Source organism: Tachypleus tridentatus, chromosome 8, assembly GCF_004210375.1.
Source record: "Tachypleus tridentatus isolate NWPU-2018 chromosome 8, ASM421037v1, whole genome shotgun sequence".
Lineage (NCBI taxonomy): Eukaryota > Metazoa > Arthropoda > Merostomata > Xiphosura > Limulidae > Tachypleus > Tachypleus tridentatus.
The window spans coordinates 138596041-138618498 of record NC_134832.1 but is presented as its reverse complement, the minus strand read 5'-3'; the positions used below and the strand labels follow the sequence as shown (position 1 = coordinate 138618498).

The window sequence follows — 22458 nt, the reverse complement described above, 5'->3', positions numbered from 1 at the left end:
AAAACAAGCCATGAAAAATATAATCAAAATAATTATTACTGTTAAGTGTGACCTCGTTAGGACTAATGATTATAAGAGGTAAAGATTATTAATAAAGGCTTAGGAAATTATTTTGTTTTTTAATTTCGCGCAAAGCTACACGAGGGCCATCTGCGCTAGTCGTCCCTTATTTAGCAGTGTAACTCTAGAGGGAAGGTACCTAGTCATCACGTCGCAAATAACCTAGTTTCTTTACACCGTTAAATGCCAAACCGACCGACCTAGTCATCACCACCCACCGCCAACTCTTGGGATACTATTTTACCAACAAATAGTGGGGCCCGGCATGGCCAGGTGGTTAAGTTACTTAATTCGTAATCTGAGGGTTGCGGGCTCAAATCCCCGTCACACCAAACATGCTCACCCTTTCAACCATGGGGGTTTTATAAAGTAACAGTCAATACCACCATTTGTTGATAAAAGAGTGGCCCAAGAGTTGACGGTGAGTGATGATGACTAGCTGCCTTTTCTCTGGTCTTACACTGTTAAATTAGGGACGGCTAGCGCAGATAGCCCTCGTGTAGCTTCACGCGAAATTCAGCAAACAAACAAACAGAAATAGTATTTATTTAAAGTTTATTACGCAAAATGGAAAGCAAGCACTAACGTAGCATCCATCCAAAGTTTATTATTGAAATTAAAAATCAAACCCAAAGTAAATATCCACAATTTGTGTATTACAAAGAACATAGAATGTATGTGGAAATATGCAATGAGAAGGTTTCTGTTTATCCCTTAGCCGATGAATTGAAGTGGTTAGAACGCAATATATGATAATACTGTTGTAGCACCTAACGTTAAACCAAGACAGTTTCCCTTCTCCAAGTTAAAATCTGTATGTAAAATATTTACATTCAATGTTCCTTAGTTTCATTTTCATCAGTGAGAACTAGGCCACTTTGTTTAGGGGAATGTGACTAATATAAGTAATAGTTTATATTTCTTTCCCTTAGTTTCATTTTTATCAGTGAGAACTAGGCCACTTTGTTTAGGGGAATGTGACTAATATAAGTAATAGTTTATATTTCTTTCCCTCAGTTTCATTTTTATCAGTGAGAACTAGATCACTTTGTTTAAGGGAATGTGACTAATATAAGTAATAGTTTATATTTCTTTCCCTCAGTTTCATTTTTATCAGTGAGAACTAGGCCACTTTGTTTAAGGGAATGAGACTAATATAAGTAATAGTTTATATTTCTTTCCCTTAGTTTCATTTTTATCAGTGAGAACTAGACCACTTTGTTTAAGGGAATGAGACTAATATAAGTAATAGTTTATATTTCTTTTCCTTAGTTTCATTTTTATCAGTGAAAACTAGACCACTTTGTTTAAGGGAATGTGACTAATATAAGTAATAGTTTATATTTCTTTCCCTCAGTTTCATTTTTATCAGTGAGAACTAGACCACTTTGTTTAAGGGAATGTGACTAATATAAGTAATAGTTCATATTTCTTTCTTTTTTTCGGTTTATTTTGGATAAAAAAAAGAACAAAATGTTCGTATTGAAATATATGTTATCGTAAGGTCCTGATGATAAATCGTTTAGGGTTCGTGGGATTGATAAAGTAGCTATTTATGTTCTTAGATGTGTTTCTTTTGCACGTGTTAAGGATTTTTTGAGTATCACTGTGATTTATTACATAAAAGTTCAATATTACAACACAAATGTAGCTCTGCTTTTTTTAAACGTTGGTTATTCCAACTGTCCTTTGTAGTAATAGAAATATATATATATATATCATGTAGTTCTGGGTCGAAGAAACATTGGTGTTTACTCTAACAGCTCAGTATAAGTTTGTTACACAGATACATGAAATGTAGTTCTCTTCCCTTGAAACATTTTTTTGTTTATTCTATTATACGTGTATCAAATTAAAACCTAACTTTCAGAACCATCACTCTGATGAAAATATTTAATTCTTCGATAAAACATATTTTTTTAGACCCTAGCGTTAAGTAATACACATTTATAAGTTGTTCGTAAGAAGCAGTAAATCTTTTGAGATAAACATGTATTGTTTCTGAGAAGTAACAAAAGTATATTATTGGTAAGAAGCAGTAAACCTTTTGAGGTGAACATATATTGTTTCTGACAAGTAACAAAAATATATTGTTGGTATGAAGCAGTAACCCTTTTGAGGTGAACATATATTGTTTCTGACAAGTAACAAAAATATATTGTTGGTATGAAGCAGTAACCCTTTTGAGGTGAACATATATTGTTTCTGAGAAGTGACAAAATATATTGTTGGTAAGAAGCAGTAAACCTTTTGAGGTGAACATATATTGTTTCTGAGAAGTAACAAAAGTATATTGTTTGTAAGAAGCAGTAAACCTTTTGAGGTGAACATATATTGTTTCTGAGAAGTGACAAAAATATATTGTTGGTAAGAAGCAGTAAACCTTTTGAGGTGAACATATATTGTTTCTGAGAAGTGACAAAAATATATTGTTGGTAAGAAGCAGTAAACCTTTTGAGGTAAACATATATTGTTTCTGAGAGGTAACAAAAATATATTGTTGGTATGAAGCAGTGAACTTTTTGAGGTAAACATATATTGTTTCTGAGAAGTAACAAAAGTATATTATTGGTATGAAGCAGTAAACCTTTTGAGGTGAACATATATTGTTTCTGAGAAGTAACAAAAATATATTGTTGGTATGAAGCAGTAAACCTTTTGAGGTGAACATATATTGTTTCTGAGAAGTGACAAAATATATTGTTGGTAAGAAGCAGTAAACCTTTTGAGGTGAACATATATTGTTTCTGAGAAGTAACAAAAGTATATTGTTTGTAAGAAGCAGTAAACCTTTTGAGGTGAACATATATTGTTTCTGAGAAGTGACAAAAATATATTGTTGGTAAGAAGCAGTAAACCTTTTGAGGTAAACATATATTGTTTCTGAGAAGTAACAAAAGTATATTATTGGTATGAAGCAGTAAACCTTTTGAGGTGAACATATATTGTTTCTGAGAAGTAACAAAAATATATTGTTGGTATGAAGCAGTAAACCTTTGAGGTGAACATATATTGTTTCTGAGAAGTGACAAAATATATTGTTGGTAAGAAGCAGTAAATCTTTTGAGGTGAACATATATTGTTTCTGAGAAGTGACAAAATATATTGTTGGTAAGAAGCAGTAAACCTTTTGAGGTGAACATATATTGTTTCTGAGAAGTGACAAATATATTGTTGGTAAGAAGCAGTAAACCTTTTGAGGTAAACATGTATTTTTTCTGAGAAGTGACAAAAATATATTGTTGGTAAGAAGCAGTAAACCTTTTGAGGTGAACATATGTTGTTTCTGAGAAGTAACAAAAATATATTGTTGGTAAGAAGCAGTAAACCTTTTGAGGTAAACATATATTGTTTCTGAGAAGTAACAAAAGTATATTGTTTGTAAGAAGCAGTAAACCTTTTGAGGTGAACATATATTGTTTCTGAGAAGTGACAAAAATATATTGTTGGTAAGAAGCAGTAAACCTTTTGAGATGAACATATATTGTTTCTGAGAAGTGACAAAAATATATTGTTGGTAAGAAGCAGTAAACCTTTTGAGGTAAACATATATTGTTTCTGAGAGGTAACAAAATATATTGTTGGTATGAAGCAGTGAACTTTTTGAGGTAAACATATATTGTTTCTGAGAAGTAACAAAAGTATATTATTGGTATGAAGCAGTAAACCTTTTGAGGTGAACATATATTGTTTCTGAGAAGTAACAAAAATATATTGTTGGTATGAAGCAGTAAACCTTTTGAGGTGAACATATATTGTTTCTGAGAAGTGACAAAATATATTGTTTGTAAGAAGCAGTAAACCTTTTGAGGTGAACATGTATTGTTTCTGAGAAGTAACAAAAGTATATTGTTTGTAAGAAGCAGTAAACCTTTTGAGGTGAACATATATTGTTTCTGAGAAGTGACAAAAATATATTGTTGGTAAGAAGCAGTAAACCTTTTGAGGTAAACATATATTGTTTCTGAGAAGTAACAAAAGTATATTATTGGTATGAAGCAGTAAACCTTTTGAGGTGAACATATATTGTTTCTGAGAAGTAACAAAATATATTGTTGGTATGAAGCAGTAAACCTTTTGAGGTGAACATATATTGTTTCTGAGAAGTGACAAAATATATTGTTGGTAAGAAGCAGTAAATCTTTTGAGGTGAACATATATTGTTTCTGAGAAGTGACAAAATATATTGTTGGTAAGAAGCAGTAAACCTTTTGAGGTGAACATATATTGTTTCTGAGAAGTAACAAAAGTATATTGTTTGTAAGAAGCAGTAAACCTTTTGAGGTGAACATATATTGTTTCTGAGAAGTGACAAAAATATATTGTTGGTAAGAAGCAGTAAACCTTTTGAGGTGAACATATATTGTTTCTGAGAAGTGACAAAAATATATTGTTGGTAAGAAGCAGTAAACCTTTTGAGGTGAACATATATTGTTTCTGAGAAGTGACAAAATATATTGTTGGTAAGAAGCAGTAAACCTTTTGAGGTAAACATATATTGTTTCTGAGAAGTAACAAAAATATATTGTTGGTAAGAAGCAGTAAACCTTTTGAGGTGAACATATATTGTTTCTGAGAAGTGACAAAATATATTGTTGGTAAGAAACAGTAAACCTTTTGAGGTGAACATATATTGTTTCTGAGAAGTAACAAAAGTATATTGTTTGTAAGAAGCAGTAAACCTTTTGAGGTGAACATATATTGTTTCTGAGAAGTGACAAAAATATATTGTTGGTAAGAAGCAGTAAACCTTTTGAGGTAAACATATATTGTTTCTGAGAAGTAACAAAAATATATTGTTGGTAAGAAACAGTAAACCTTTTGAGGTAAACATATATTGTTTCTGAGAGGTAACAAAAATATATTGTTGGTAAGAAGCAGTGAACTTTTTGAGGTAAACATATATTGTTTCTGAGAAGTAACAAAAGTATATTATTGGTATGAAGCAGTAAACCTTTTGAGGTGAACATATATTGTTTCTGAGAAGTGACAAAATATATTGTTGGTAAGAAGCAGTAAGCCTTTTGAGGTGAACATATATTGTTTCTGAGAAGTAACAAAAGTATATTGTTTGTAAGAAGCAGTAAACCTTTTGAGGTGAACATATATTGTTTCTGAGAAGTGACAAAAATATATTGTTGGTAAGAAGCAGTAAACCTTTTGAGGTGAACATATATTGTTTCTGAGAAGTGACAAAAATATATTGTTGGTAAGAAGCAGTAAACCTTTTGAGGTAAACATATATTGTTTCTGAGAGGTAACAAAATATATTGTTGGTATGAAGCAGTGAACTTTTTGAGGTAAACATATATTGTTTCTGAGAAGTAACAAAAGTATATTATTGGTATGAAGCAGTAAACCTTTTGAGGTGAACATATATTGTTTCTGAGAAGTAACAAAAATATATTGTTGATATGAAGCAGTAAACCTTTTGAGGTGAACATATGTTGTTTCTGAGAAGTAACAAAAATATATTGTTGGTAAGAAGCAGTAAACCTTTTGAGGTGAACATATATTGTTTCTGAGAAGTAACAAAAATATATTATTGGTAAGAAGCAGTAAACCTTTTGAGGTAAACATATATTGTTTCTGAGAAGTAACAAAAGTATATTGTTGGTATGAAGCAGTAAACCTTTTGAGGTGAACATATATTGTTTCTGAGAAGTAACAAAAATATATTGTTGGTATGAAGCAGTAAACCTTTTGAGGTGAACATATATTGTTTCTGAGAAGTGACAAAAATATATTGTTGGTAAGAAGCAGTAAACCTTTTGAGGTGAACATATATTGTTTCTGAGAAGTAACAAAAGTATATTGTTTGTAAGAAGCAGTAAACCTTTTGAGGTGAACATATATTGTTTCTGAGAAGTGACAAAATATATTGTTGGTAAGAAGCAGTAAACCTTTTGAGGTGAACATATATTGTTTCTGAGAAGTGACAAAAATATATTGTTGGTAAGAAGCAGTAAACCTTTTGAGGTGAACATATATTGTTTCTGAGAAGTGACAAAAATATATTGTTGGTAAGAAGCAGTAAACCTTTTGAGGTAAACATGTATTGTTTCTGAGAGGTAAGAAAAATATATTGTTGGTATGAAGCAGTGAACTTTTTGAGGTAAACATATATTGTTTCTGAGAAGTAACAAAAATATATTGTTGGTAAGAAGCAGTAAACCTTTTGAGGTGAACATATATTGTTTCTGAGAAGTAACAAAAATATATTGTTGGTAAGAAGCAGTAAACCTTTTGAGGTGAACATATATTGTTTCTGAGAAGTAACAAAAATATATTATTGGTAAGAAGCAGTAAACCTTTTGAGGTAAACATATATTGTTTCTGAGAAGTAACAAAAATATATTGTTGGTAAGAAGCAGTAAACCTTTTGAGGTGAACATATATTGTTTCTGAGAAGTGACAAAAATATATTGTTGGTAAGAAGCAGTAAACCTTTTGAGGTGAACATATATTGTTTCTGAGAAGTAACAAAATATATTGTTGGTATGAAGCAGTAAACCTTTGAGGTGAACATATATTGTTTCTGAGAAGTGACAAAATATATTGTTGGTAAGAAGCAGTAAACCTTTTGAGGTGAACATATATTGTTTCTGAGAAGTAACAAAAGTATATTGTTTGTAAGAAGCAGTAAACCTTTTGAGGTGAACATATATTGTTTCTGAGAAGTGACAAAAATATATTGTTGGTAAGAAGCAGTAAACCTTTTGAGGTGAACATATATTGTTTCTGAGAAGTGACAAAAATATATTGTTGGTAAGAAGCAGTAAACCTTTTGAGGTGAACATATATTGTTTCTGAGAAGTAACAAAATATATTGTTGGTAAGAAGTAGTAAATTTTTTGAGGTGAACATATATTGTTTCTGAGAAGTGACAAAATATATTGTTGGTAAGAAACAGTAAACCTTTTGAGGTGAACATATATTGTTTCTGAGAAGTAACAAAAATATATTGTTGGTAAGAAGCAGTAAACCTTTGAGGTGAACATATATTGTTTCTGAGAAGTAACAAAAATATATTGTTGGTAAGAAGCAGTAAACCTTTTGAGGTGAACATATATTGTTTCTGAGAAGTAACAAAAATATATTGTTGGTAAGAAGCAGTAAACCTTTTGAGGTAAACATATATTGTTTCTGAGAAGTAACAAAAGTATATTATTGGTATGAAGCAGTAAACCTTTTGAGGTGAACATATATTGTTTCTGAGAAGTAACAAAAATATATTGTTGGTATGAAGCAGTAAACCTTTTGAGGTGAACATATATTGTTTCTGAGAAGTAACAAAAATATATTGTTGGTAAGAAGCAGTAAACCTTTTGAGGTGAACATATATTGTTTCTGAGAAGTTACAAAATATATTGTTGGTAAGAAGCAGTGAACCTTTTGAGGTGAACATATATTGTTTCTGAGAAGGAACAAAAATATATTGTTGGTATGAAGCAGTAAACCTTTTGAGGTGAACATATATTGTTTCTGAGAAGTGACAAAATATATTGTTGGTAAGAAGCAGTAAACCTTTTGAGGTGAACATATATTGTTTCTGAGAAGTAACAAAAGTATATTGTTTGTAAGAAGCAGTAAACCTTTTGAGGTGAACATATATTGTTTCTGAGAAGTGACAAAAATATATTGTTGGTAAGAAGCAGTAAACCTTTTGAGGTGAACATATATTGTTTCTGAGAAGTGACAAAAATATATTGTTGGTAAGAAGCAGTAAACCTTTTGAGGTAAACATATATTGTTTCTGAGAAGTGACAAAAATATATTGTTGGTAAGAAGCAGTAAACCTTTTGAGGTAAACATGTATTGTTTCTGAGAAGTAACAAAAATATATTGTTGGTAAGAAGCAGTAAACCTTTTGAGGTGAACATATATTGTTTCTGAGAAGTGACAAAATATATTGTTGGTAAGAAACAGTAAACCTTTTGAGGTGAACATATATTGTTTCTGAGAAGTGACAAAAATATATTGTTGGTAAGAAGCAGTAAACCTTTTGAGGTAAACATATATTGTTTCTGAGAAGTAACAAAATATATTGTTGGTAAGAAGCAGTAAACCTTTTGAGGTGAACATATATTGTTTCTGAGAAGTAACAAAATATATTGTTGGTAAGAAACAGTAAACCTTTTGAGGTGAACATATATTGTTTCTGAGAAGTAACAAAAATATATTGTTGGTAAGAAGCAGTAAACCTTTTGAGGTGAACATATATTGTTTCTGAGAAGTAACAAAAATATATTGTTGGTAAGAAGCAGTAAACCTTTTGAGGTAAACATATATTGTTTCTGAGAAGTAACAAAATATATTGTTGGTAAGAAACAGTAAACCTTTTGAGGTGAACATATATTGTTTCTGAGAAGTGACAAAAATATATTGTTGGTAAGAAGCAGTAAACCTTTTGAGGTAAACATATATTGTTTCTGAGAGGTAACAAAAATATATTGTTGGTATGAAGCAGTGAACTTTTTGAGGTAAACAAATATTGTTTCTGAGAAGTAACAAAAGTATATTATTGGTATGAAGCAGTAAACCTTTTGAGGTGAATATATGTTGTTTCTGAGAAGTGACAAAAATATATTGTTGGTAAGAAGCAGTAAACCTTTTGAGGTGAACATATATTGTTTCCGAGATGTGACAAAAATATATTGTTGGTAAGAAGCAGTAAACCTTTTGAGGTGAACATATATTGTTTCTGAGAAGTGACAAAATATATTGTTGGTAAGAAACAGTAAACCTTTTGAGGTGAACATATATTGTTTCTGAGAAGTGACAAAAATATATTGTTGGTAAGAAACAGTAAACCTTTTGAGGTGAACATATATTGTTTCTGAGAAGTGACAAAAATATATTGTTGGTAAGAAGCAGTAAACCTTTTGAGGTAAACATGTATTGTTTCTGAGAAGTAACATAGTTCATGATTTAAATGAAGAATGTTTCTAAAACTGGTTGAGCTTCTAATGAAAAATTATTCGATTTTCCAAGGTAAATAATATTTGCCAATGCGAAGTTACAGGCCTTGAGAAGTAGACTTATTAACGGTGTTGGTAAAATTCCGAGAAATAGAAACTTGAAATAGAGAAAGGTTTTTCAGACTTTGTTTATGACACGTCAGTTTCCCCAAACCACGTGTATGAGCCATAGGAAGATAGAACATATTTCATGCAAAACCAAAACTTTAAATACCTAACATTTATTGGTTTTTTGACACACTAGTGCAATAAAACACTTATGTATCACGGGTATGTAAGATATGCTTTATGGTTTAGACGTTTCTGTCTTCCGGTTCAGTAACATCATGTTAAGTAGTAAGCGTTGAATATATCTCAGGACGACTGGTATGGGTATCAACACTTTTACCAGCTGTCCTGAGGTACAATTTTAATTAAAGTGGGTTTTTAAGCATTGAATAAATTATCCCAGTCATTCGTACAAAAACGTACTTATGATAATACTGTGTGCAACGAAAGTCTTGTATTGATGGTTTTTAATTACTTAGAATATTTAAATTCTGCAAATAAATATCTCAGGCATACTGTATAATCCGTATTGGAGGCTGTTCTCAAACATATTAAGTTAAATGGCTGTTACAGAAAGCGACCTTATTTTTTTTGTGTAATATTACGAAAAATACTAGAGTGATGTGATGAGATCGAGTCTTGTTTACGTATCATGAGACCACAACTGTTTCAGGTTGTATTTCAATTTGTCTGAATACACTATTGAAGAAATGAAAAAACATATTTGACTTTTGAATATATTTAATGTTTTAAGCTCAACTGATTTCTTCACAAATTTTATAAAATTCTTGTTCGTTTATCAAATCTCAGTATACCAAACTTTTATTAAGATACGCAATATTTCAAAAGTTGCTTTCTATGTATGTGGCGCCATCTAGTGAAAACGTATGAAACATCAAACGTTACATAATAAACAAAATGAGAAAGAGATGTAACAATTACGTAGTTTCTTGTTTGTTTGTTGTTGTGTCTTGGGTTGGTGAATTTCATGAGTTGTAAAACACAGTTTCATTTAGGTAAGAATTTCAAACATGTGTTTAATGATTCAGAAACTGCATTTCACCAGTTTTGACAATAACTGATGGTAATCGGTATTGATTTTCTACTTATTGTTTAAAATTAACAGTTCGTTTATTTATTTTCTAAGCTGGCTGGCAGATTCAACGTTGGAAGAATCGACTTTTCATTTGGCGGAGTGGGACGAAACATGGCAGATGCTTTGGCAAGACTAGACCACAACCCTCTCTTCATTTCAGCCATTGGAAAGGATTCTCATGGCAGCGCCCTCTTACAGTACAATTCGAAACTGGTATGTTTGATTTGTATATTATCACATTAATAAACTGTAACAAACAACTGGTACATGCTTATAAAAAACTGCAGATCTTGGGACAAACAACGGGTACATGTCTATCAAAAATGTAGATGTGGTGACAAACAACTGGTAAACGACGGCTTTTCTTTTTTCGATTTTTGTACAAACATTGAACTTCAAGGAAGGTACAGTGTAGTAGATATTAATGAAGGCCCAGCAAGGCCCGACTCATAATCTGAGGGTCGTGGATTCGAATCCCTGTCGCACCAAACATGCTCGCTATTATATAGCCATGGAGGCTTTATAATATGAAGGTCAATCCCACTATTCGTTGGTAAAAGAGTAGTCCAAAAGTTGGCGGTGGCTGGTGATGACTAGCTGTCTTCCCTCTAGTCTTACACTGCAAAATTAGGGACAGTTAGCGCAGATAGCCCTCGAGTAGCTTTACGCGAAATTTAAAAACAGAGTCTTCGGAGAAGTCCCAAGAAAGATTACTTCTGTGCTGGTGTGGTGTTCACTAATCACAACAACGAAAGTAATATAATGTTTGTTTTTTTGTTTTCTTTTGTATTACACCTGAGTTTATTACATTTATTTCAATATCTGTTCTTTCAAAGGATCCACTAGGTATTACCGTAGTGCCTGAGGCTTCCACTGCCACCTATTGTGCCATCGTGGACAAGGAGGGAGAGTTCCTATTTGGTATAGGAGACGCAGTTGCTCATAACTACATCACAGTTAATCACGTGAGTACATCGCTGAGCTACCAAACGTGTATAGTACTAAATTTGAAGAACTGCTGAAAATCGTATGTAGCTTCTGTAAAGGACCCGGATCTCCTAACTTCGAGACTTTCTGCAAGTAGTTTAAGAAATCTAAACAAAGGGCAAAACAAATCAGACGGAAGAAACAACTGTGGACATCTTTGTCAGATTTACCATGGGCTCTGATGTTACGAGATTTTAAGAATACTGGTAAAGTTACAAGAAATTCAAAACCTGATTCAGGGTTAAAAGTTCTTTAACTTTTAATGTATTAGAACTGTTTTATCAGTCTAGCGAAATTGATATATATATATATCGTATCCAACTTCATTATACGTCTAAGAATATTTCATTTCACAAATTTAATTATTTAATGTATGTGTTGCGCTTTCCAAATATTAATTTCTATTAAGTAGAGTTTTTTTTCCTATAACTACTTTGGGCCCGGCATAGCCAAGTGGTTAAGGCACTCGACTCGTAATTCGAGGATCACTGGTTCGAATCTCCCTCACACTAAACATGCTCGCCCTTTCAGTCGTGGAGCATTATATGTGATGGTCAATCCCACTATTTTTGGTAAAAGAGAAGCCCAAGAGTTGGCGGTGGGTGGTGATTACTTGCTACCTTCTCTCTAAATTCTCTTCACTGCTAAATTAGGGACGGCTAGCTCAGATAGCCCTAGTGTAGCTTTGGGCGAAATTCAAAAACAAACAACTAATTTGCTTTTTACAACTTAAACGCGTAATTAACGATTTTTTCTGGAAATGTATTTTTAATCAAAGTTTTAATTATTATTTTTCGGTAAGTTAGAATCTTCTGTAGTAATACTTTCTTGTTCTTGGCTAGAACTGTCTTGCTTCCCGAGTTCGAGCCCTTGTTTAGTGTTTTTCTCTATGGTTTTCTTCTGAAACCTTTAGTTGCTACATCCAAGTTAATTTGATTCATTATTTTCAGAATTGTTTTGTTTTAAAAGTTCTAGCTCTTAATTTAGTAGGATTTTTCCTAATCATTTCGGCCGGGCAAGATCCAGTGGTTTGCATGTGGGGTTTTATATATCGAAATGTCCGTGGTTCGAAACGTAATGCAGCCGAATAAGATACCGTTTTTTTTGTTTTTTTTTTTTTTGGGGGGGTATACATTTAACGTTCAGTTCCATTATTCGGCTCAAATAGATAAAGCCTTTGTAGCGAGGGATGCTACTGACCGGCTGGCTGCCTTCCTATGGTCAATAGCTCGAAATTAGGAATAGCAGTGTCTGAATGTCACCGTAAGGTGTCGCTCAGGTTAAAAATATATTAATTACTCTATCTTCAAAGTCCAAGGTCTTCATTAACACGTCGTTTTTATTTCTTGCCTTCCAGTGTGACAGTGGTGTGTCTATAGACTTATACTGCTAGAAACTCGAGTTTCGATACCCCTGGTGGGCAGAGCACAGATAGCCAGCCCTTTGCGTCGCTTTATGTATAACGACAAAGAAACAAATCTTTATTTATTCTTGGAAACTGCGCTCTCGTTTAACACTTTGTATAAATATTGAAATTTCGAGTTAAATTAATAGTAAAACAACTGCTTTTTATTTGTTCACACAAAATAGTAAAGACGTGTATTGTGCTTGTGTGAACAACAAACATACTTTAACTTTAGTTACTACACAATACACTAGGGGGCTTTATCTAATATTTTCCCTTTACTGTTGATTTACTGATAAAAACAACTGCTTTTTATTTGTTCACACAAAATAGTAAAGACGTGTATTGTGCTTGTGTGAACAACAAACATACTTTAACTTTAGTTACTACACAATACACTAGGGGGCTTTATCTAATATTTCCTCTTTACTGTTGATTTACTGATAGTAGCTTGATGAAAAGTGATGCTTATCTTGAAAATGAAATACTGTTTCTATTTAAGGCTCGACAGTTTGAGGAGACACTAAAGGAAGCTCCACTTATGATATTTGATGGAAACATCCCAGTTCCGACGATGGAATACCTTCTGTGTTTATGTCACGAGCATAAGATACCAGGTGTGTTAAGCCTTACGTCTTTAGCTTTCAAAGTAACTTTGTTTTTAGTTTTTTTATTCTTTATTATATAGCGTTCCTAATTTAAGAATTAAACACTAGAGGGAAAGCAGCTAATCAACGCCACCCACCGTCAACTCTTGGGTATTTCATTTATCAACGAATAATGAGATTGTCTTTCACATTATAACTCCAACGGCTGAAAGGGAGGACATGTTCGGTGAGGGGATTCGAACCCACGATCCTCATAAGTTTTCAGCCTCGTTCTTCAGTACATTTTACTTTCAGTTGCGATCTATATTTAATTTAGCACAGTAATCGAGAAGAAATAATAAAATGTACTCACATCAATACTTTATACAACTGAAACGGGTTATACATAAACAGACATGACATTTATATTTCATTCAACATTATTAACCTAAATTGTAAATTAAACAGACGTTCAATGTTTAGGAAAAGCGTTTATTTGTGTTATGATACAAATGGTTACCATCTTGGCCACTAGGTGACAGACGTAATTATTTCCATCTAGGTTGTGTATTAACCTGTTGACTGCCAAGTATTTCAGCTGCTACAATACAACTCTAATGCTTCTTCATTCTGTAACTTTTTTCGTAACGCCATTTTGGATCGAAAGTGAAACAATTTGTAAGTAGGTCAAATGTATGTATGGTGCTGACATCTAGCGTTGAAGTTAGGTATTATTGAGAAAGAATTAACTCGTCCGTGGCACTGTGTTACCGAACGGCTTGGACGAGTTATCTCGTCTACGGCACTGAATAGGTTAAAGAATGGGAATTCAGTATAATTATCTCGCAACATAAAGAACATAACTCATAAAGAAGAGCGAATTCCGACATGTGTAAGGAAGATATATCATTTCTTCAATAACAAGAATATAGACGAAGAACGTTGAAAGTTAAATGTAATAATAACAGTTTAATGTGTCCCTACTGCATCTTTTAACCTATTGTTGCAAATAGAATAAGTGTATTCAAACAACGTTATGAAGGTAATTATGAGAAGAAAAACGAAAAACTAACAAACACCGCTATTCTATAAACTCAAACAAAGGAACTTTAAGTAACGAAGTGAGGTTTGGAATTCAACTGAATATTTGTTTTACAATATTAACCTGAACGGCTGTATAAAAGAGAAAATTGTACACAAAAAAATACTGATGTTTTATTCACTATTCTAAAAATGGCCCGGTATGGCTAGTTGGGTTAAGGCATTAAACTCGTAATCTGAGGGCTGCGGGTTCGAATCCCGGTAGCACCAAACATGCTAGCCCTATCAACCGTGGGGGCGTTATAATGTGACGGTCAATCCCACTATTCGTTGGTAAAAGAGTAGCCCAAGAGTTGGCGGTGGGTGGTGATGACTAGCTGCCTTCCCTCTAGTCTTACACTGCTAAATTAGGGACGGCTAGCGCAGATAGCCCTCGTGTAGCTTTGCGCGAAATTCAAAAAACAAACAAAGAAACATAGTTCTAACAGTGTAATGTCACCACATAAATAGTTATGTACAGTTTAATGTCACTGAATACGTAATTCTGAACGATGTAATGTCACTAAACACACATTTTTATACAGTGCAATGTCATTAAAAACATAGTTATACACAGGGAGTTCGGAAATTCACTGTGCACTTATATATTTATTAACAGACAAAACCGCACAGTGACTTTCCGAACACCCTGTATAATGTGATGTCACTAAATACATAATTATAAACAGTGTGATGTCACTAATTACGCAGTTTTAACAGTGTAACATTACTAAAATAAAGTTCTAATAGTGTAATTTCACTAAAATAGTTCTAGCAGCGTAATGTCACTACGTACCAAACTGTGATTGCATAATATTACGTAGTCCTTAACAGTATAATGCTTTCAATATCATTGTTAAAACATTACGCGCGTATGTTTTGATATACTTTCCTACGTTTCTCTGTGATTAAATATTAAATACACCCTTATGTCCTGATATGATTAACTAAAGTTGGCTCTGTACTTTATATTATAATACAATTTTTCGTTTTGATATAATTTATTACATTTTTTCTTTATTGTTAAGTAATAATAGATGTTTGCATTCACATATAATTCATTAAATATTTCGCTGTTCTTAAACAATACATATTTACATTCTAATAATGTACGAACATAATACATTCAAGCTTTTTATACTGTTAAATTAGTAAAGTGTTCACGTTCTAATATAATGCACAACGGTTTCCTATATTGCCAAGTAATAATAATAATAAGTGTTTAGGCCTTGATATAATTCAGTAAAGTTTTGGAGTCCCTGTGTTGTATTTGTCACAGAAATCGATCCTAAAATATAGCACTGTAATCCTCCAAGCTTACTGTTCAACCAATAGAAGCTAATACCCATACCAGCCGTCCTGAGATACATTTATAATTCAAGTGGGTTTCTCGTCATCACGAATTAAATTCAAAACAAACAAACTATTCTAAAAATGGTGTGACGCCTTCTGGAGCTTATTAGATGTACTAAGTTAAATTAAATAATAAAGTTCACCCCAAGGTGAATCCTTAGTGGTTTACTTTTAGCTGTCAATTTATATAAATTAATTTGCCCGGCATGGCCAAGTGGTTACGGCGATTAATTCGCAATCTTAGAATCCAGGTTCGAATACTCGTCCCACCTCATGTGTTCGGTCTTTCAGTCATGGAGTCGTTATAATGTGCGGTCAATCCCACTATTCGTTGGTAAAAGAGTAGCCCAAGAGTTGGCGGTGGGTGGTGATGACTAGCTGCCTTCCCTCTAGTCTTACACTGCAAAATTAGGGACGGCTAGCACAGATAGCCCTCGAGTAGCTTTGTGCGAAATTCAAAAACAAAACAAACACGTGTGAGAATGCATATTTGAAAATACTGTTATCGTTTTACTCGAAGATTATTGTAAGACACATTTCGGTACTTATTTATAGAAGATTTGCTCGTATTGTTAATATTGAGAACGTTGAAACGTTGATAGTTAGTAAGTGGAAACTCTGTAGTTTGAAAGGAAAACTTATAACTAACTGAAGTTTATTAACATTATTCTATGTTAATGTACATAATGATTAGAAATAATTAATTAGAAACCGAATATGTGATACACATCCTGTTATTACAAACAACGTGTAATTATAGCTGAATGTACAATTTGTCACAAGTAGAATACGTTACTATGGAAAACAGAAAAGTGAAAGCGAATATGCTGTACAGTGCACCAGTATTTGCTTTAAATATAGCAGTTCGTCTTGTTTTCAAGCGTATCAAAGGATATATATGGAATATTGTGCGAAGTGCCCTATAAAATCGTAATTATGAACATGTGGAGAGTTGATACTCGTACATGTCAAGACATGAATACGAATGTTCCATGAGTCTCAGTTTTTTTCCTTCCAGGTTTTGCTTTACCACATTTGCTATATGCTTCAGATCACTCTCTTACTGGAATATGGGTATTTGCCAAACGGGTCGCGTTCCTGAAGAAATGCAGTGATGGATGAAAATCTGTCTGTACCTGTCAGCAGTCAAGATGCCATCAGTTTTCAGTAGATTTCAAATATCACTGGCTACATAACACCCCCCTCCCCAATATTACTAATTGTAGAGATTATTTGTTGACTATAATACCATTCTCCTGTCTGTCATTTATTGTTCCAGACAAATTTGAAGTTTGATTCCTTTTTTAAGAGTACACTTCTTCAACTCTACTCAGCCAATTGTTTGAATTATGATGCCCAGTTTTAGCATCTTGGTTTGGTTATTTGAGCAGTTACACGTCCACTGAGACTACTGTGTTAATGTGCATCTTTATTATTCAGGGGGGTGATATTCACCCTTTTAGATACAGATTAATCATTGAGATCTCTAGTGGATTTTCGAGTATCACATAAATATACGTCAACCACTTCTTTACAAACACTATTACTTGCGGTACTTAATTATTTACTTCAGACTTTTCATAAAGCTGTGAATTATGATGAACAGAATCTACTCATAACTATAAAAATGCAATAATTATTCCCTAAGCACTGCAACAGCTAAAAAATAGGTAGTGCTTTGTTGTAAGATGCATTTAAAAAAAACCATAACTAGGTTCGTGCAATAACAATTTTTCATACAACAGCTTCAGCCAGAAACATAGGTAGAAGAAATAATAGCATATCTCTATTAAAGCTTTTCAAACAGCCAGGCTATAAATAAATAGTATCAGAGGTATCAATGGATGCAGGACTAATATAAGGGTGTGGACTGTCATGTTTAAAATGTATTTGTAACCTGACAGGTAAAATGAAATTATAACGTTAGAAGAAATTACAGTTGAAACTTTCACATCTGCAGCTACCATCCACCATCTGCAGCTATCATCCATCATCTACAGCTACCATCTGCAGCTGCTATTCACCATCTTCAGCTACCATCCACCATCTACAGCTACCACGCACCATCTACAGACTGTTATGTGACTTGAGATTTTCTTTATAAAACAGATCAGTAATATGAAATAGTTAAAGTCAGTTTATTTCCAAACAAAACTACACCACGTTCGTCTGTCCATAACTATCACCAATATTGAGTTGTTAGACAAAAATGATGGCAGGTAGTCCGGTACAACCACTGTCATTCTTATAACACATTCAAGGCCTCATAGTATAGAGCAAGCGTAAGATGCAACACGACGCGAACAATGCTTGATTTTTTCGAAATCACAGTCTAGGCATAATAATTACTAACCCACCCACGCCCGGCTGAGAATTTAAAAAAAATAAAAATGGGTTGTTCATTTAAAGGTGTATTCGTACGACCCTCATGCATGCGTTATATTCACTCAGGCCCGAATTCTCGTATTAATTAACCTGGTTATTAATAATGGGCCGACATTGTCCATATGAGGAGGACAAAGATGTTTTACTCGTTATTGTTGTTTCTACCCGTTTTGAATGGATCTAATTTTATACAAAAACGCGTGTGAGGTGTGTGTGTTTTCTTATAGCAAGACCACATTGAAATATCTGCTTTGTCCAACGAGAGCAAACGAACCCCTCATCTTAGCATTTGTAAATCCGAATACTTGTTGCTGTCTCAAATAGGGCTACAGAAACATACGATAGACAAGTAGTACAGAACAAAACATGGTTACGTGTATAGTTACAACTGTTTCATGGCATATTGCCAAGATCCTGTAACAAAAAGGAACATCGCCCCAGTTGTCATAACCCCTTATCTTACAGGTAATATTAACTTTTGATAATATCCCTATAGCTCATAATTAATAGTGGTCATAATCTCTTAGCTTACAATTAAGATTAATTTCTGATCATAACCCCTTAGATTACAGTTAATGTTAACTTGTTGTCATAACCTCTTAGCTCATAATTTTTTGTTTGTTTTTTTGAATTTCGCGCAAAGCTGCACGAGGGCTATCTGCGCTAGCCGTCCCTAATTTAGCAATGTAAGACTAAAAGAGAAGGCAGCTAGTCATCACCACCCTCCGCCAGCTCTTTTACCAAAGAATTAGTGGGATTGGTGTTTGGTGGTGATGTTTGGTGCGACATGGATTCGAACTCGCGATAGCTTATAATAAATATTAATTTCTGATCAAAGCAAACAACCTACGTAGATCAAAACTAAAAATATATCAATTAAAAAATATACCTAATAAAATCTTCTATTTGTGTTTACAATAATTAGAGTCCAATTATTTGAACAATATGGTGATGTGTCCTCACTTTTAAAAATGTAATGTCACTAAAAGAATGAGTAATTTTTAAAGGGAAACAAAAAAAAATAATCTGTTTTGAAAATCAAAGTACAGCCAGTGGCTTGTAAAAGTTGGAGGCCCTCGTGACTTGGCAATTTTTGGCCGTCTAAATTGTAAACACCTTTGTTAATAATGTATGGAATCAGAGGGTATTTCGGGTAATATTTAGCTTATAAGGAAACGTCTGTAGATAATGACTCAGTACATCCGGTTACATTACCTCACACGTTCTTAATACTATATACTTGAATGTTACATGTTTCACATTAAAATCAATGTTTCTTAGTCTTCTGCATTTGAATAAAGATTAGTCATTAACTGTGTTACCAAATGTACGTGTGCAAATAATCAAACTATTTATATTTTGAACGTAATGAAAATTTAAAGAGCGCATTTTGCAATTTAGTAATCCAAATATATCTATGTAAACTCAAACTCAATAGCTGGTCTAATTCATCGACCGAATTTCCTATTTATGTGATGTAAAAACTTCTGCGTATATAGTTATAGAGTCGTTACTTATGGTATTCAGTTTTCTACGTAGGTCTCTACGAAGGCCCAGCATTATATCTGCGGATTTACAACAGTAGTATCGAAAACCGGTTTCGATACCCGTGGTGGGCAGAGCACAGATAGCCCATTTTCTGCAAAAATTATATTTTGTTAATAATGAACCATTAACATTTATGGCTTCAAATATTCGCGTGTAGCTGTAGCATTAGCACCCTGTATATTCTACAATATGTGTTGGCTTTTGATCTCGTAAGTTAGACCCCTCATCCACCCTTCTGGCTTTTGATCTCGTTAGACCCCCCATCCACCCTTCTGGCTTTTGATGTCGTTAGACCCCCCATCCACCCTTCTGGCTTTTGATGTCGTAAGTTAGACCCCCATCCACCCTTCTGGCTTTTGATGTCGTAAGTTTGACCCCCCCATCCACCCTTCTGACTTTTGATGTCGTAAGTTAGACCCCCATCCACCCTTCTGGCTTTTGATGTCGTAAGTTAGACCCCTCATCCACTCTTCTGGCTTTTGATCTCGTAAGTTGACTCCCTCCACCTTACCCTTCTGCATACGGGTATTTAACTATACATCTTTAAATTTTTTAACCTGTGTTTGTTTAGACATCATATCCACTTATTTTTTTTCACTTTAGATATATGATATCTGCATTTTAATAATCTTAAAATCGAGATAAAAATGTGATTCTAAGGTTGCAGAAGTTACGTGTATTCAGTTCTCTGGAAGAGTATAAAGTATACAGAACAAACATCTGTGACCATTTCAATGTACTCATTTAGTCACAAAAATAATACACCCATAATACTGTAGGTAATTTTAAGATACATCCATTTTATGTTGTTAAGTGTAGGTTTCTCTTCCTGGTATCATGTTATATGGCGACGAGTTACAAATACCGTAATATTTCACCCATTTAGGCTTGTTTCTAACAGTACGTTAATTCGGTTAACACTTCCACTTTGTCGTCAGCTATGCACCCTGTTTCAACAGTTAACCCTTTCAGCTTGTCGCTAGCCATACGGTGTTTAATTCAGTTAAATGTCGTTAGTTAGTCTGTGTTTTTCATTAACTATTTCACTTTAAACACGTTCTGTATTTCTACCAGCTAATCATTCAAGTTTCAACCATCTTATTGTTTTACCAGGTAACTATTACAATTCTAACCATGTCGTCTGTTTTTAGAAGATAACGATTTCAGTTTTAACCAGGTCTGTATTTGTACAAACTAACAATTCCAAATTTAACCAAGTCTGTGTTTTTTATTTTTTTAACAGCTAATCACTTATTATACTATCTTACAAAATTTTTACATTTTTCTTGCTCCTGGGCAGAAAGTGTTATTTCCCAATTGCTTATGCCTAAAGTAAATTGAAAAGACCTGTTTTTCTTTTCAAACTTTGCTTTTGTGACCTGGATAATAAAATTTTCAAATTTACCCATTTTCCAGAACATTCCAGGTAGATTCATTGCTGAGTAGCTAATAGAGAATTTTCTCGAACTTACAAGAATTTTCAAGAACTTTCTAGAATGTTGTAGAACTTCACTCGTCAAGACTTGCTCTTCTTCTGCCACAATGTATCCGGTCTGTACGAGGCAGCTAGAATTGCCTGTAACCCGAACGAGTGGCACCTTCTCTTTGATAGCTCATCCAGAAGCCTCAAAACTGTGCTGCTCCATAACGGGAATAAGTATCCGTCTCTTCTCCTGGCTCATTCGGTGCATCTCAAACAGGAATACAACAGCGTCAAGACCTTGCTAGAACCCTTGGAGTATGATGAGTATGGCTGGGAGGTTATCGGAGACTTCAAAATGGTGGCATTCCTGATGGGTTTCCAAGGAGGCTTTGCCAAGTTTCCCTGTTATATTTGCCTTTGGGACAGCATGGACACCGCAGCGCAACACAACAGGAAGCACTGGCCACAATGGACCGAGTTCTCTGTATGGAGGTACAATGTCAAGTGTGAGCCACTAGTGGACCTCCAGAAGATGTTGTTCCCACCATTGTACATAAAATTGGGTCTTATGTAACAATTTGTAACAGCTCTTGATAAGGAGTCTGCAGCCTTCAAAAACCTTTGAAATTTCTTCCCTAAGCTGTCTGAGGCAAAGGTCAAAGCTGATGTCTTCGTTGGACCACAAATAAAGAAGATTCTGGAGTGTACAGAATTCCCCAAGAAGCTCAGTAGGTAGGAAAAAAAGCTTGGGGCAGCTTTGTCGCAGTGGTTCGGGGCTTCTTGGGCAATCATAAGGCCGAAAATGATGTGGAACTGGTTGAGGCTCTGGTCAAGAACTACGGCAAAATGGGCTGCAGAATGTCCCTAAAAAGTCCATATCCTTGACGCTCATCTTGATAAATTCAAGGAGAACATGGGAGCATACTCAGGAGCAAGGCGAGCGCTTCCACCAAGATATACTTGACTTTGAACACCGCTACCAAGGAATGTATAACAAATACATGATGGGAGAATATATTTGGGGGCTGATACGTGAAAGCAATTTACAATACAGTCGCAAATCTAGAAAAACTACTCACTTCTAAACATTTTTGTACAACTTTAGTATAAATACATGTAAATCTTGATTCATATGTTGTTTTATTAAGACCTTATGTAAATGAAAATGTGCAAATTTGCCTGTTTTTACATAGTAAAATAGATTAATTTCTAAATATCATTATCCAGGTCACAAAAGCAAAGTTTGAAGGGAATAATGGCCATTTTCTCTACTTTTACAACATAAGCAGTTAAGAAATAACACATGCTATCCAGGAACAAAATTTGTGTTACATAGTGTTAATAATTATTACTGTCTACTGTTTGTGGAAAGTGAATGTAATTTCTTCTTTTGTTATTTCTACATGACACTTCTGTTAGATCAGTGTTTTAATATCAGTACAAACACAGCTAAGTGTTGTCTCTGCTCTTCTGTGTTACGCGTTTATATCTGCAATTCCAATGAA

The 22458-nt window shown here is 33.7% G+C and overlaps 1 protein-coding gene across 5 annotated transcripts in view; it reads left to right on the top strand.

Moving 5' to 3' along the window:
- LOC143223603 (uncharacterized) overlaps positions 1 to 22458 on the top strand; it is a 237980-nt gene that overhangs the window by 199522 nt on the left and 16000 nt on the right. For 4 of the 5 annotated variants that reach the window (XR_013012976.1, XM_076451757.1, XM_076451758.1 and 1 more), the window contains 3 exons: positions 10237 to 10398; positions 11022 to 11150; positions 13080 to 13194. Coding sequence is in view for 4 of the 5 variants with exons in the window: in XM_076451757.1 (XP_076307872.1) it covers positions 10237 to 10398; positions 11022 to 11150; positions 13080 to 13194 (406 nt within the window). In the remaining variant the exon portion in view is untranslated. The remainder of the gene's footprint in view (positions 1 to 10236; positions 10399 to 11021; positions 11151 to 13079; positions 13195 to 22458) is intronic. The other variant, XM_076451759.1, reaches the window with a different exon arrangement.